Source organism: Lepus europaeus, chromosome 2 (genome assembly GCF_033115175.1).
Source record: "Lepus europaeus isolate LE1 chromosome 2, mLepTim1.pri, whole genome shotgun sequence".
Lineage (NCBI taxonomy): Eukaryota > Metazoa > Chordata > Mammalia > Lagomorpha > Leporidae > Lepus > Lepus europaeus.
This window is the reverse complement of record NC_084828.1, coordinates 15,934,380-15,948,164: the sequence shown is the minus strand read 5'-3', so window position 1 is coordinate 15,948,164 and position 13,785 is coordinate 15,934,380. Positions and strand designations below refer to the sequence as shown.

Below are 13,785 nucleotides of genomic sequence, written 5' to 3'. Positions count from 1 at the left end.
GAGGCAGAGAGAGAGAGAGAGGTCTTTTTCTGCTAGTTCACTCCCCAATTGGCCACAACAGCTGGAGCTTCGAAGATCCTAAGCCAGGAGCCAGGAGTTTCTTCTGGGTCTTCCCAGGCAGGTGCAGGGGCCCAAGGACTTGGGCCATCTTCCACTGCTTTTTCAGGCCATAGCAGAGAGCTGGACTGGAAGTGGAGCAGCTGGGATTTGAAATGGCACCCATGTAGGGTGCCGGCACTGCAGGCAGCGGCTTTACCTGCTATGCCACAGTACTCTCCCCCAGGAATATTCTTAAGATACTAAGATCCTGAGAGATATAAATGTGGAACTGATTAGCAAGATATCATAGGGCCGACTGTCTGCAAATAAAAAGGAGTTGCTAGTCCCACTTCATTACCTTTAATCAGATGGAGTCTAAATGCCTTGCTAGGCGTTGTGATTTCTGAGGGTGCTCTGAGCTAATCAACAAGCTGTTTGTCAAATGAATGTCCTAGGAGATGATTCTGGTATGGCAGGGTGTCAGTGAGGATATTAATGTGGTCACAGAATTCAGAAGGCCCTCTGTGTAAGTACAAAGTGCTTGAGTCTTGAGCATTCAGAAAGGAGTTGAACTGCAGATAATAGAAATGCTGCTAAAGAATGCTCATAAGTGGGAAAGTGATACCTAATAAATTACAGAATAATATAGTAGTGTGGTTAAAGGGATGTTAGAAGGCATTTGATCCATCCCACTAATTCCATAGCCAGTGAGTAGTGACAGTCATGGTCACTGGCCAGGGACAGAGCTGAGTCAGAGCTCAGTGACCCCAGCTCAAGTTCAGGCCTCTTGCTACCTTAGTGTCAGGGCAAGGTAGCGTAGTGAAAGTCACTGAGTGTTTAAAAATTCATTAATGACATAAGATTTTTTTTCTCATTATAAAAACATACACACTAGCTAAAGGACTCAGAATACTTAAAATGTAAGGAAGAAAAAAAGTCTTCCACAACGAATTCCATCAGCTTGCAATAATAACTATTAATATTTTGCACATTTGGAATCATTATATAAATACAGTTTAATATCTTGCTTTTTCATTTAGCTCTATGGAATACCTCTTTTCCATGTCATTACAAATTCTTCACGAGTATACTTTTGGTGTCTCCATGGGTGTGCCATCATTCACTTAATCATTTGTATAGTGTTATAAATTTAATCTTCCCCTAGTTTTAAGCTGTTATAAATAATATCATAGTCCAAGGGTACTGCAAAAAGTTTTTGGAAAAGATATGATAAAAAAGGATGAAAGGATTATTTTGTTACAAAAATTTTGGAAATCCTTGTGTAGTTTTCTCATAATATGCATTTCCCATGATCTTTTTGAAGAATCCTCATATTTATTGTAATTCTTATATTCTCTTATCAAATTATTTTTTAGAGTAGTTTTCCAGGGGTTGAGTTACCAGCTCTAATGAAAGGATATGGATATTTTAAAGTTATCTGGTTTTTTTAAAGATTTATTTTATTTATTTGAAAGACAGAGTTATAGAGAGAGGTGGAAACAGAGAGAGGTCTTCCATCTGCTGGTTCACTCCCCAGGTGGCTGCAACGGCTGGAGCTGTACCGGAGCCAGGCGCCAGGCAGGAGTCAGGAGCCAGGAGCTCCCACATGGGTGCAGGGGCCCAAAGACTTGGACCATCTTCTACTGCTTTCCCAGGCCATAGCAGAGAGCTGGATGGGAAGAGGAGCAGCCGGGACTAGAACCAGTGCCCATATGGGATACCGGCACCTCAGGTCAGGGCTTTAATCTGCTGCGCCACAGCGCTGGCCCCATTAAAGTTATCTGATACATGTTAGATTCTCTCCCAGAATGTTGGGACACTTGATCTTCTACAGCCATACAAAATATTGCTTATTCAGCTTGTGCTGGTAGACATTAAGTATAATTTTAAATGTATTTTCAAATTTGTATTTCTTTTTTTTTAAAGATGTATTTATTTATTTGAAAGTCAGAGTTACACAGAGATAGGAGAAGCAGAGAGAGAGAGACAGAGAGAGGTTTTCCATCTGCTGGTTCACTCCCCAGGGCGTTAACCCGTTGCGCCACAGCACTGGCAATTAAATTTATATTCCAATTCTATTTTAAAGGAATTTAGAGCTGTCAAAAGAAAATAATTGAGTATTGGTTTTAAATAGTCTCTAAATTCATGTATGAAATTGTGTTTACTTTTATAGTAAAGTAATGCTACAAATAAGCATAAGTAGAAAAATGATATGGCTCTGTAATGTTATCTGACGTGATTTAGAGAGAACCATTAATAAAATTTTGATAGCTATATTACAGATGTCTAAGAAACAACAAATGTTGGCAGTCATTTACATGAAAAACTTTCTGATACTGTGCTCTTTGGTATTGAGTTATTACACAAGCTATGAAGATGTGATTCTGCATTAAGTGCTATATGTGTAAATTGTCATTTTCCTCAAAAGCTTATTTTCTAGATGTGTTTTTATTCATTAGTCTGAGAAAATGAGGGTATGAGAACTTGTTTTATCTAGCGTGAGCAATAGATTGAGATTCCTGCTAATATTTAGCTCTGGGATGCTAATATTACTTGACAGAAAATCAATCCGTTTGAATTCTGTTTGCCAGCAAATAACCAGTTTTAAAAAGCTTTGGGGGTGTTTAATTTACAAGTATGGCAAGTACTTCAGATTGCAAGAAAGCTTTCAATTTTCATGTGGGTGAAGTATCATTGCTAAATATAGTTGACTTTCTACAGTATTTGTTCAACAGTATGTGTGTGTGTATATGTGTGTGTGTGAAAGAGAGAGAGCGAGAGAGAGAGATCTAAACCAGAGAGATAATGTTTGTAAACAAGCCTTGTAAACTTTGAAGTGCTATATAAACACAGGGTTTTGTTATTTGTTCATAGACAATGCTAATGTATGTGGTATCTCCAATTTTATCTTAGAAAAGAAAGTAGTTTTACAGTAAGGGCATGTTGTAGACAGAAAAAGATTATGAGCATTAAATTTTCATCTCTACTCCTAAGATGTTTTATATTTTGCTTGTAAAGAACACTAGAACTCTTGCATATGAATATAGATGGACATATCCTATGATCTAAGTAGGTTAATATCATGTGGAAATACCCGGTATTTAGTCACTTGGAAATCAGAATGAACGTGGCATTCATTGTATTCCACTTCTTGTGTGTTCTTGACAGGCAAGGCATTCCTCTATGAGGCAAAGCACTCCTCCCATTCTGGGGTGATGAACGTTTGTTTCCACACAAACAGCTTTATCTGGTCGCAGCTTTATATGGTCACTAGACAGGGCCCTCCTAAGAACCCAAATTTCAAATATATCAAATGTGATCTTGCCTTAAAGAGCTGCAAGTGCTCAGGGGATGTCTGAACAAGCCCCACAATTCCACATGAATCAAAAGAGCTTGCAGCAAACCTATGTACTAGATTACTCTTTATAGGCATCTCTCTTCAGTTCAGAAGACAAAGATTCCAATGTAGACATTGTTTTCCTAGGTTTAATCACCACATTGTATGATTTTGTGGAAAGGAGTCAAAAAAAATCAAAAGCGAGAAGAAACTAGGTAAAGCCAGTGGTTTTCAACCTGCTAAAATTCAGGATGTGAGTTATACGTGTTCAGGGCATTTTCACAAGCTCGACAGATGTGACCTTCTACAAAGTTTTATTTGAGTGCACTGTACAATTTCATGGTGGTATCTCAGCTTCAGGAAGGAAAAGCAGATCAAGCTTGACATTTTCCATTCACAGCTGAACCAGTTAATCATAGAGTGGAGGGCACTGAAGGGTAAGCTAATCAGAAAGGCCCAGAAAACAGGGCTGGGCAACATCCATTAGGTTAGTTCAGATTGCATTGATCAGTGACATCGAAGACCAAGATTTCCTGCAACCCAACTGCACAAAGATGACCATTTTGAGAAGGGGCAGGTAGTGCAAAGAAGGTGACTTGTAGAGCAGACATATCACCCAAAGAAGCTTTTAAAAGTGGGAAAATATTTACCTCTCCGTGAGGCTTCAAAACTATCAAAAAGGTTAATTCTCTGGATGTCATAGGTTAATGTGGTGTTAGGCATCAGGGTTCGGTTTCTGTTAATGCTGGTGACTGCAAACTTGAAAGCTAATTCTTCAACATTAACAGGTTCATTTTCCACAGTTTCAAAAATCCCTCCTGCAGAAGCAAAAGAAATACATAAGAAACATTAGTCATATAATTTATGCATTTTTAAAAAGAATATAATTTATACAAATAAAAGACCCAAAACAGTAAATGGAGGAATAGCATAGACCCCAAATCCATTGTTATAAGTTTTTCAGCAGGTATCACATGAAGATATATAGATCTAACTGCAGACATATACTTAAGATCTTAAAACCAGTGCTGGAATATATAATGCTTAAATGAAAAATATATTCTAAATACCATGAAAATATAACTGATCACATATTGGAGACCGATTTTTCTATGGTTTGAACAAGAATCCCACTGTGCTTGATCTAAACATAATTTGTCCATTCTCTCTCTCTCTCTCTTTGAATGAAGACTTTATTTAGAAGCAGGCATTCTAGACTTTAAAGAGACCTCTAGAGAGTTGAGTGGGATCAAAATGCAATATACACACCCTTGGATATTTCAGAATGAAACATTTCTCCTACACTGTGCGGCTCAGATTTCCAGGGGGCATATTTCAGTACTTTCCAAGGCATAGAGGAAGATTCATAGAACTGTTTTGTCTCCCTCCCTACTTGCCCCCCTGCTTCTCTCCCTCCCTCCCTTCCTTCTTTCTTTCCTCCCTTCCTCCTGTCCTCCTCCCCACTCCCACTGAGAATGTTCCTGCCCAAAAGCAAACACCCATCCTACCCTTGAAATATGTTCCTCCACTGAACCATGCATAAGCACGAGGCCCTGACAGCCAAAACATGAGGCAGTCACTACAAGTAGCAATATGAAGTATTAGTGCTTAAAGCCACATCACAGAATTCAACTCTGACTTTACTGCAGACATTGGTGTTTAATAGAGACAAGGGAAGAATTGTTAATTGTACATTCTTAATGTTCTTTGAGAACACCCCTGAGATTATCAATAGACACAAGGCACAAGGTAGAAGCTCTCTTAACTGATATCCACTTAACGTACCTTTTGATTGGCCAGTACTGCTGATTTCCTTAGGCAGTCCATATTAATCGAAGATGATGAAATAACAAATACATATAAGTAACTGGTTGTTATTTAATTACTTTCATCATTAACTGATTCCTTATCATACATCAATTATAGGTTTTTCCACACTTGTTTGTGCTACAATGATTTGCAGGGATCTTTTAAAAGTAATCATGTGATCATTTATGATGAATAATGCCTTTAGAATATCTTATGAAGCTGTTTATAATGAGTGACTTTAGATTTTCTTAGTTTTAACTATATAGTAATGTTCCCCCAAGAGGATCAAAATGAAATTATAGTGGTAAGCAATATGCTATTCAGAATTGTTATGGAGTGCATATAAACCTGAATTTCCTCCTTCTTTTAAAAATCTTTAATTAAAAATTATCATTCCATTCAACTCATTTCAATAACATAATGCCCTGTTGGATAAATTTATTTTACGTTTTTCACTTAAATAGACATAAAGTAACATTTCTGAGGAAAACAAAGCATACATCCATTTTGTGTTGGAATATTTTAAAATAAATCACTTTCTTAGTTCAGAGGAACAAACTTTCCTTGAATTTTAGGAAATTCGGCTCCAACATTTTCAGTATGACTAAGATATATGTTATAAAAACTTACAAAATATTTAGAATGTATTAACTAATTTGAATTTTACGTTACTGATTGGCTTGTGTTTCTATTTTGTGGATACAAACACTTACACATAAATAGCGTGCCAAAGACACTTACATGATTAGGAGGCCTGAAGGAATCAAATTTAAGTTGTATTATGTGAAAAACTTAATATTAACTTGTAAATGAAATATTTTTGAGTTTTGAATTTTAGTTTTCTTTTTCCATTTTTCTTTTTTTCTTTCACATTAAAATAAGTAGCTAGTTCTGAGCTTTCTTTTCTAATTTCACAGGAATTTTCAAAGTGGGTGTTCCATTTTGGATTCCCATCAGCAATGTCTTGGAGTTTTACTGTCTCTACACACTCGCCAGAACTTGATATTATAATTTCTTTTTCAAATTTCATTTTTGTTTTAATTAATGTTTAACGGATTCACTATGATTTATGCATACAACTCCAAAAACATAATTATATTTCCTTTCTCCCTCCCTTCCTCCCAAACTTCTTCCTTCTACCTTTCCTTATGTCTCTTTTTTTAGTTTTTGAGATAGTGTATTTTAAATATATGTTATAGAGTTTTAAGTTCTCTCTGTTACACAAGGACAGAGGGAGAGAGAGAAAAAGAGAGGAAGAGAGTAAGAAATCTGAAACCAAATCCATAAACACATGACTTATCTATATTCTTTTTTGGAAAAAGAATTCCAATCAATAAAGTCCAATTCAAAGAAATTATCCTGATCTAACTTTGAAAGAACAGTAAACAAATACATATATATAAAAACATGTATATTTTTCCTGCTAACCTGACTTTTTTTATGATGTAAACTCGGTTAACTAAAAGGTCTACCTGTAAAAGTTAAGAAAGTTTAAGTTGAATTAAATTGGCTCCTTTTGGGTATATTTCTGACTTTCATGAGTGATTATATGAAATTTTGATATGCAGATTCTGTTCTGTTCTCTGAGAAACCACAGTTGGATACCATATGATGATTTAATGTGATAATGTTAACCTTTACCTAAGCATCCGTATTAGGTGTTTATTCTGCAATTGGTGTTATAACAAATTTTGCTCTTCATTTGTGTTTTTCTAGTCTGGTGATGATAAGCAGAGATTTTGGGGGTGGATTTTCAGTTTTTGTCAGTACTGTTAATGGATGTTTGACAGAGACATGATAAAGCTCACACATTGAACACTTGGCAAAAGAAAGCTAGCTGCAAGGTATTTACTGCCATGGTCAGGATGACCCACACAGAGGGCTGTTGGCATTAGGGCATCCTCAGTAACTGTTAGCAGGTATTTGTTTGCTCGTCTGGCTTCAGAGTCACACACTGAGCCCTCACACAGAGAGACTTGTCTGACTCAGAGTCACCACCCTTACAGAGAACACAGCATCTTACAACATTCAGGATGCAACTTTTTGTGAGCACCGTTAATCTGTATTAATGAAAAGAACTGGCACCTGACTGATAAACAGAAGTTCTGAATTTATTTTTTTAAAGAAAGAATTGTTTTTATTAAAGATGCACATGAAAAGGGTCAACTAAAATGAAATAATTCCAGAAGTCTTAATGAAAACAACCACAACGGCTCCACCTACCAACCTCAACTGTGCTTTCCAGAGGTGGATTCCGTGGTTCTCTGAGTTTGCCCTTCTGATGGTTACCATCATGCCAAGTTCATGTCCAGCTTTAGTTTCCCAGGTGAAGATGTGGATGAATAACTGTAATTTCAGTCTCTTAGCACTTGTAAAACATCCACCCTGGCAGTTCCCTGTTACACCTCCCAATTTTCTAAAGCAGTGTCTGAACTCTCACCAGTTTCTTCAGCTGTTTATTCCTTAAAGGATTTTGTCATTTCTTGATTGATTACTTTAAATGGAAGTTCTGGATTTCTGAAATTCACCAATGCTCTAGGAGAAAGATTTTTTTAAGGTTTATTTATTGGAAAGACAGAGCAGAACGACAATGAGAGAGAACAACAATGAGAGAGAGAGAGAGAGAGAGAGAGAGAAATATCTTCCATTTCCTGGTTCACTCCCAAAATGCTTACTACAGCCAGGTGTAGTCCAAGAGCCTGGAAGTCCATCTGAGTCTCCCTTGTGGTGAGAGGGTACTAAATACCTGAGCTGTCCTCTGCCGCCTCTCAGGGTACATTAGCAGGAAGCTGGGTCAGATGCAGAGAAGAAAGGAGCCAGTGTCTGGTGCAGTGGCTGAATCCAAACTGCTTGCAACACTGGCATCCCGTATTGCAGTGCTAGTTAGAGTCCCAGCTGCTCCACGTCTGATCCATCTCCTGGCTAATGTGCCTAGGAAGGCAGTGGAAGATAGCTTGATTTCCTGGGCCCGCGCTGCTGTACCAGAGACACAGATGGAGCTCCAGGCTCCTGGTTTCAGTCTGGTCTAGCCCCCAACCTTGTCATCATTTGTGGAGTAAAACAGCAGTTGGAACATCTCTCTCCCTCTCTCTCTGTCTCTCTCTGTCAGTCTGCCTTTCAAATAAACAAAACAAATCATAAAAAAATAGAAGTTGAGTAGGCAAGACTCAAAAAAGACACTCAGTATGGGGTGTGGGCCTCTCAAGTGGTGGCTCTCAAGTGCTGTACCCCAACACTGGCTCTGAGAAAAATCTTTAAGTATCAGAAAGTGTATAGCTATGTTTTACATACAGCTGAATGTGCCTGGATTTAAGAGAACTGTAAGTGGGTAAGTGGTTTTTGGTTTTTTTTTTTTTAATGTGTGTAGGCAGTGTGTAGGTGAATACTTTGTCATTTTGAGGGCAATTTCCATTCATTCTTTCACCAAACAGGCGTTATAAATGATGCTATTACCTCAACATTCCTTAATGCTCTCCTTTTCTCCTAGAGAGAGCTGCTGATAAATACCAAAAGCCTATAGTGACATGAGGTATGTGGAGAAATATAAAGAAAATAAGATCTGATGGAAACAGCAGAAAATGATTACTAAAGCCAGACCAATACCTCACACAGGGGCAAACTTTTTAAGGGCTAATCATTTTGTCCTTCTTCTTCCCCCAGCTTCAGATCAGACAAAGCTGAGAGAACTAATCAGAGCAGAGAGAGACACCCTAGGGGCTGAATAATTCTGCCTCTCTCCTTCTTTCTCTTTTTAAAATTATTTTAAAATGTTTATTTATTTATTTGAAAGGCAGAGAGACATACAGAGATGAGAGATACCTCTAATCCACTGATTTACTCTTCAAATGTCTTCCCAGGCTAAACACAGGAGCTCAGAACTCAATCTAGGTCTCATGTGGATGGTAAGGATCTAAGCACTTGGGGGAATCACTTACTGTTTTCCTGGGTGCCCTCCACATTACAGGAAGCTGGAATTGAACTGCACACTCTGATATGGGATGCAGGAGTCCCAGGAGGTGCCCTAACTGATGTACCAAATTTCTGGCCTGTCTCTTTCTTTCATTCTTGGGATTTGCTGGCATGGGCTGACAATGAGACATTTTCAGCCTATGGGAATCTCCATGTAGTGCACTTCTGGACTCAGTTATTTGGAAGACCCATGTCCCATTGATATGAGAGGAAGAATCCCTCCCTGTTCATTCCCAAATTCCTTTTACTCTTCTTGCTATTGTAACCCCCTTTCTCCTTCATCTGTCTCTTTCCCCTAACATTGAGGCATCTCTTTCTTATTTAAGATGAGCATAACTTGAATGCCTAACAATGCAATGAATCACAAAAGGGATAGAAAAAGTGAAACTAAGGAAATAACTGAAGCTCAGGGAGAGATGTAAGCATTTCCCAGATCAGGCCTGGGATGAGGGGATACATAAGAGATTCATGGATTCAGGATGAGGAACAACTTGCTCCTGTCTATGGTAGTAGCCATTGAGAAGACAGGGCAGATGGAACATAGGAGGGAGAGAAATCTCCCAGTCAGCAGGCCTGGGTCTTCCATGTTCTCTTTCATCATTCAGCCACATCTCATGTGCTCCTGAAGTGGGAGAAGTCTTGTTAAATGATTGTTTTGTTTTCATGATGATGTGAATCAAATTAGCGACTTACAGATCACACACCAGGCCTTATAAACTAGAAGTGGTTGCGACAAAATCATCTATCTTATCAGCAATAGCAAGCTTGAGCAAAGGTCAAAAGGCATCATTAGTGCTTAATTTTGTTTGTGGCCTGATGTCACCATACTGGGTGATTGGGTTGCACCGTCTAGATAAAGGGTCAGAAATTAGAGGAGGATGGATTTTCTTCCTTTAGTGATTGACTTCCTATGGGAATCTTTGTGCCATTTGAAATGATAAAGGTAAAATCACATTTCTTGCAAATACCAAAATGGATATGAATTCTGAAAATAAAAGCTTTATCTTTTCTTAACAAATATGCATATATAGCCTTCATTTTCAGGAGCCTAGGGGTTCTTGTGTTCCTTTTTCCCATTGTAGTTTGTAGTTTGGTGGGAAGATAGATGTTGGTACAGTGAAGAGTTAGTGTTCAAAGCATTGATCCTTTATTCTTTGTGTTCCTTTTCTTGAATAAAAAGGACCACATATAGTCCATAAACAAAGAATATGAAACAATAAGGTATGTGTCCCATTTCAGAATGGTTTTGGAATTCCAAAACATTTTTCTGTCCATCATTGTTATGTATTATACTGTATATCCCCAAATTCATATGTCAAAGCCCTAAACCCTAGTACCTAGTAACATGAGTTTCTTTGGAAATAGGAGCCTTGAAAGGCAGTTAGGCTGAAGTGAGGTGGCTATGGTGGGCTTTCATCCATCTATCCTTATATCAGTAAACTTGTACATATAGAGATATGGTAGGAATGCAAGGATGCAGTGGACAGACCGCCATGGAACATAACAAGAAGATGGCCATATGTATGATAAGGAGAGAGGCCATAGGAGAAACCAAATCTGCTGACATTTAGATCTTGGATTTACTGGTTCCACAACTGTGAGAAAATAAATGTCTACTGTTGAAGGAATCCAGGCTGTAGTACTTTGTTATAGTAGCCCTTGCAGACAATTAATTTATCTTTTTTTAATCCAGAGATCTTGAAATTTAAAATAATTTTATTGGATAGCTATTTAAGACAAGCAAAGAGGGGCTCACTTGAAATCTCAGGTTAGGTAGCAGAGTCCCATCAGCACGGTAATGCTTCTGTCTCTGTTGGTTGGACTTCTGCACCAGTGAAGTCAAGTGAGGGCATAAGCACATAGACATAGGTGGAAACCACAGGAGGCAACACCCCACATCTGGAGCAGGTTACCTTCCATGGAGGATGGTGGTTGTGATGAGTGGTAGGAAAATGAGGTGTTGTGCTTTGTGCCACATAATTCTATCTAGACTTACTAGAGTTGCTCATAATCACACATCCTACTATTGGGTAAAAAACATAGTCATTGTAGGCAATGAATGGCTTTTAAAGAAGGATAAGAATAAATTCTGTGCTGCTTACAAGTTTACAAGTAAACCCAAAACTATGGCTTATAGAATTTTCTTAAACCACATATGATATGCACTGAATCATGTTTGAGATGGGTCCCTGCAACCTCTATATAAAAAGGTCTTGGCTCTGTATTTCACTTATTGACATTTTCAAAGTTCTAAGGATACTTGATAACCTGCTTCCTAACCTGCTTTCCAAACACTGTTTCCAGGAAGCAGGGGAGAATCCCAAAGTCAATATAAATCTAGCATGGTGGAGACTGAGGCTCTTGTTATGTGCATGTATCACAAAGTGGGACAGTTCTGTGGTGGTTCTTCAAAAAGTTGATGGAAAATGAAATTATGTGATAAATTTATTTACCAAAATTGAAATCCATGCATAATTTTTTGTTAAAATGCATCTTCATGAATTTTTTGAAGACCCTTGTACCATTGTCTATTGTTTCCATCTCAATTCCTTTTAGATGGGACCTATGCTGGGGATGAGTTGAAACTATGAAAATTACTCCCTTCCTCTCAGAAGGAATTTAAGAAAAACAACATTGCATTATGCCATGAAAGTCATCTCATATAATGACGAACAAAGCATGAGAAAATAGTGATATTCAATCATATTCCTATAAAATATACTGCTCTAACTTGACATAATAGTGAACAAATTCATCTTTTAAAAATTTATTTATTGGGGCTGGTGCTGTGGCCCAGTAGGTTAATCCTCTGCCTGCAGTGTCAGCATCCCATTTGGGGACCCGTTCTGGTCTCCTCTTCCTATCTAGCTCTCTGCTATGGCTTGGGAAAGCAGTAGAGGATGGCCCAAGTGCTTGGGCCACTGCACCCATGTGGGAGACCCGGAAGAAACTCTTGGCTCCTGGCTTTGGATTTGAGCTGTTTGTTGGGGCTGTCTTGGGGGTGAACCAGTGAATGGAAGACCTTTCTCTATGTCTCTCCTTGTCACTGTCTGCAACTCTAGCTCTCAAATTAAAAAAAATAATAATAAATTTATTTATGTATTTGAATATCAGAATTACAGACAGGGAGAGGCAGAAGCAGAGATTGAGAGAGAGAGAGACATAGAGAGAGGGAGAGAGAGAGACAGAGAAAGAGGTCATCCATCCATTGACTGGTTCACTCCTCATTGGCTGCAATGGCTAGGACTGGGCCATTGCCTGGGAGCTAGGAGCTTCATTCCAGTCACCTACATGGCTGCACAGGCCCAAGGAGCAGAACCATCTTCTGCTACTTTCCCAAGCAGATTAGAGGGGAGCTGGATCAGAAGTGGAACAGCTGGGACTTGAGAACTACTACCCGTGGATGCTGGTGTTGCAGGCAGTGGTGTTACTTGTTACACCACACAATGCTTGTTACACAGCATTGGCCCTAGTGAACAAATTCTAATAGTGGCAATTTCAGAAATGCCATAGAATAACACTCAGCATGTATTTAGTTGTTTTTGGTTTTGACTTCAACTCATGGTTGCATATGCTATGCCCGTGATTTTATTGAAAAAATTATTCATTTGATGATTCACACATTTATTTATTTATTATAAAATATCTGGTCTACTACTGTATGTCAGATACTGAGACAACATATTAGACACTGGGAAAGCACCAGGGGACAAAAGAGTCAAAAATACAAAAATCAGACATCTAGAGTTTTCTTGATCCACTTTCTGTTGCAGTAATGGAATATCTGAGACTGGGCAATTTGTAAAAAGAAGTTTATTTTGGCTCACAGTTGTTGAGGTTGGGGAACATCAAGATTAGGAAACCTCATCTGAGGGCTGCCTTGTTCTGCATCATAACATGGTAGAAAAACAACAACAACAAGAAACCCTGGGCACACAGCAGGTGTATGAAGTGTATCATGTGTGCCAGTGAGTGAGAGGAGATGCCAGACTTGTTTTGGGACATGCTGTCACCATAACTCGTCCAGCCCCATAGGAGAAAGAGCAAGAAATAATGTTAAATTCATGAGGGTAGAGTCCCTATGAACTAACTATATATTTTTTTTAATAAATTAGTTTCTTTCTTTTTTTTTTTTAATTTATTTGACAGGTAGAGTTATAGATGGTGAGAGAAAGGTCTTCCTTTTGTTAGTTCATTCCCTGAATATCCCACTGATCCGAAGCTAGGAGCCAGGTGCTTCCTCCTGGTCTCCCATGTGGGTGCAGGGGCCTAAGCACTTGGGCCATCCTCCACTGCCCTCCCAGGCAACAGTGGAGAGCTGGATTGGAAGAGGAGCAACCGGGACTAGAATGTGGCGCCCATATGAGATGCTGGCACTGCATGCAGAGGATTAACCAAGTGAGCCACGGCGCTGGCCCTGAACTAACCATCTTTTAAAGGTCCTACCTCCCAAGACCACTACATTGTCAAATTTTGTCATGAGTTTTGCTGGAGACAAACCATATTCAAACCATAGCAGGAGGTTTCATTCTGGAAGGAGAACAAATCATGAACAGGTTGAAGGGCATAGTTATGTCAGGGAGAGAGGTCAGGAGAATTCTCACCACAAGCACAACTTTCAAGTAAAAACC

The 13,785-nt window shown here is 38.7% G+C and overlaps 1 protein-coding gene across 9 annotated transcripts in view; it reads right to left on the bottom strand.

Moving 5' to 3' along the window:
• The window catches only part of GRIK1 (glutamate ionotropic receptor kainate type subunit 1), a 431,016-nt gene that overhangs the window by 158,490 nt on the left and 258,741 nt on the right, over positions 1 to 13,785 (bottom strand). For 6 of the 9 annotated variants that reach the window (XM_062175682.1, XM_062175699.1, XM_062175691.1 and 3 more), the window contains exon 2: positions 4,027 to 4,194. The exons of the other annotated variants lie outside the window; for them this stretch is intronic. In XM_062175682.1, coding sequence (XP_062031666.1) covers positions 4,027 to 4,194 — 168 coding nt within the window. The remainder of the gene's footprint in view (positions 1 to 4,026; positions 4,195 to 13,785) is intronic. 9 annotated transcript variants of the gene reach the window in all.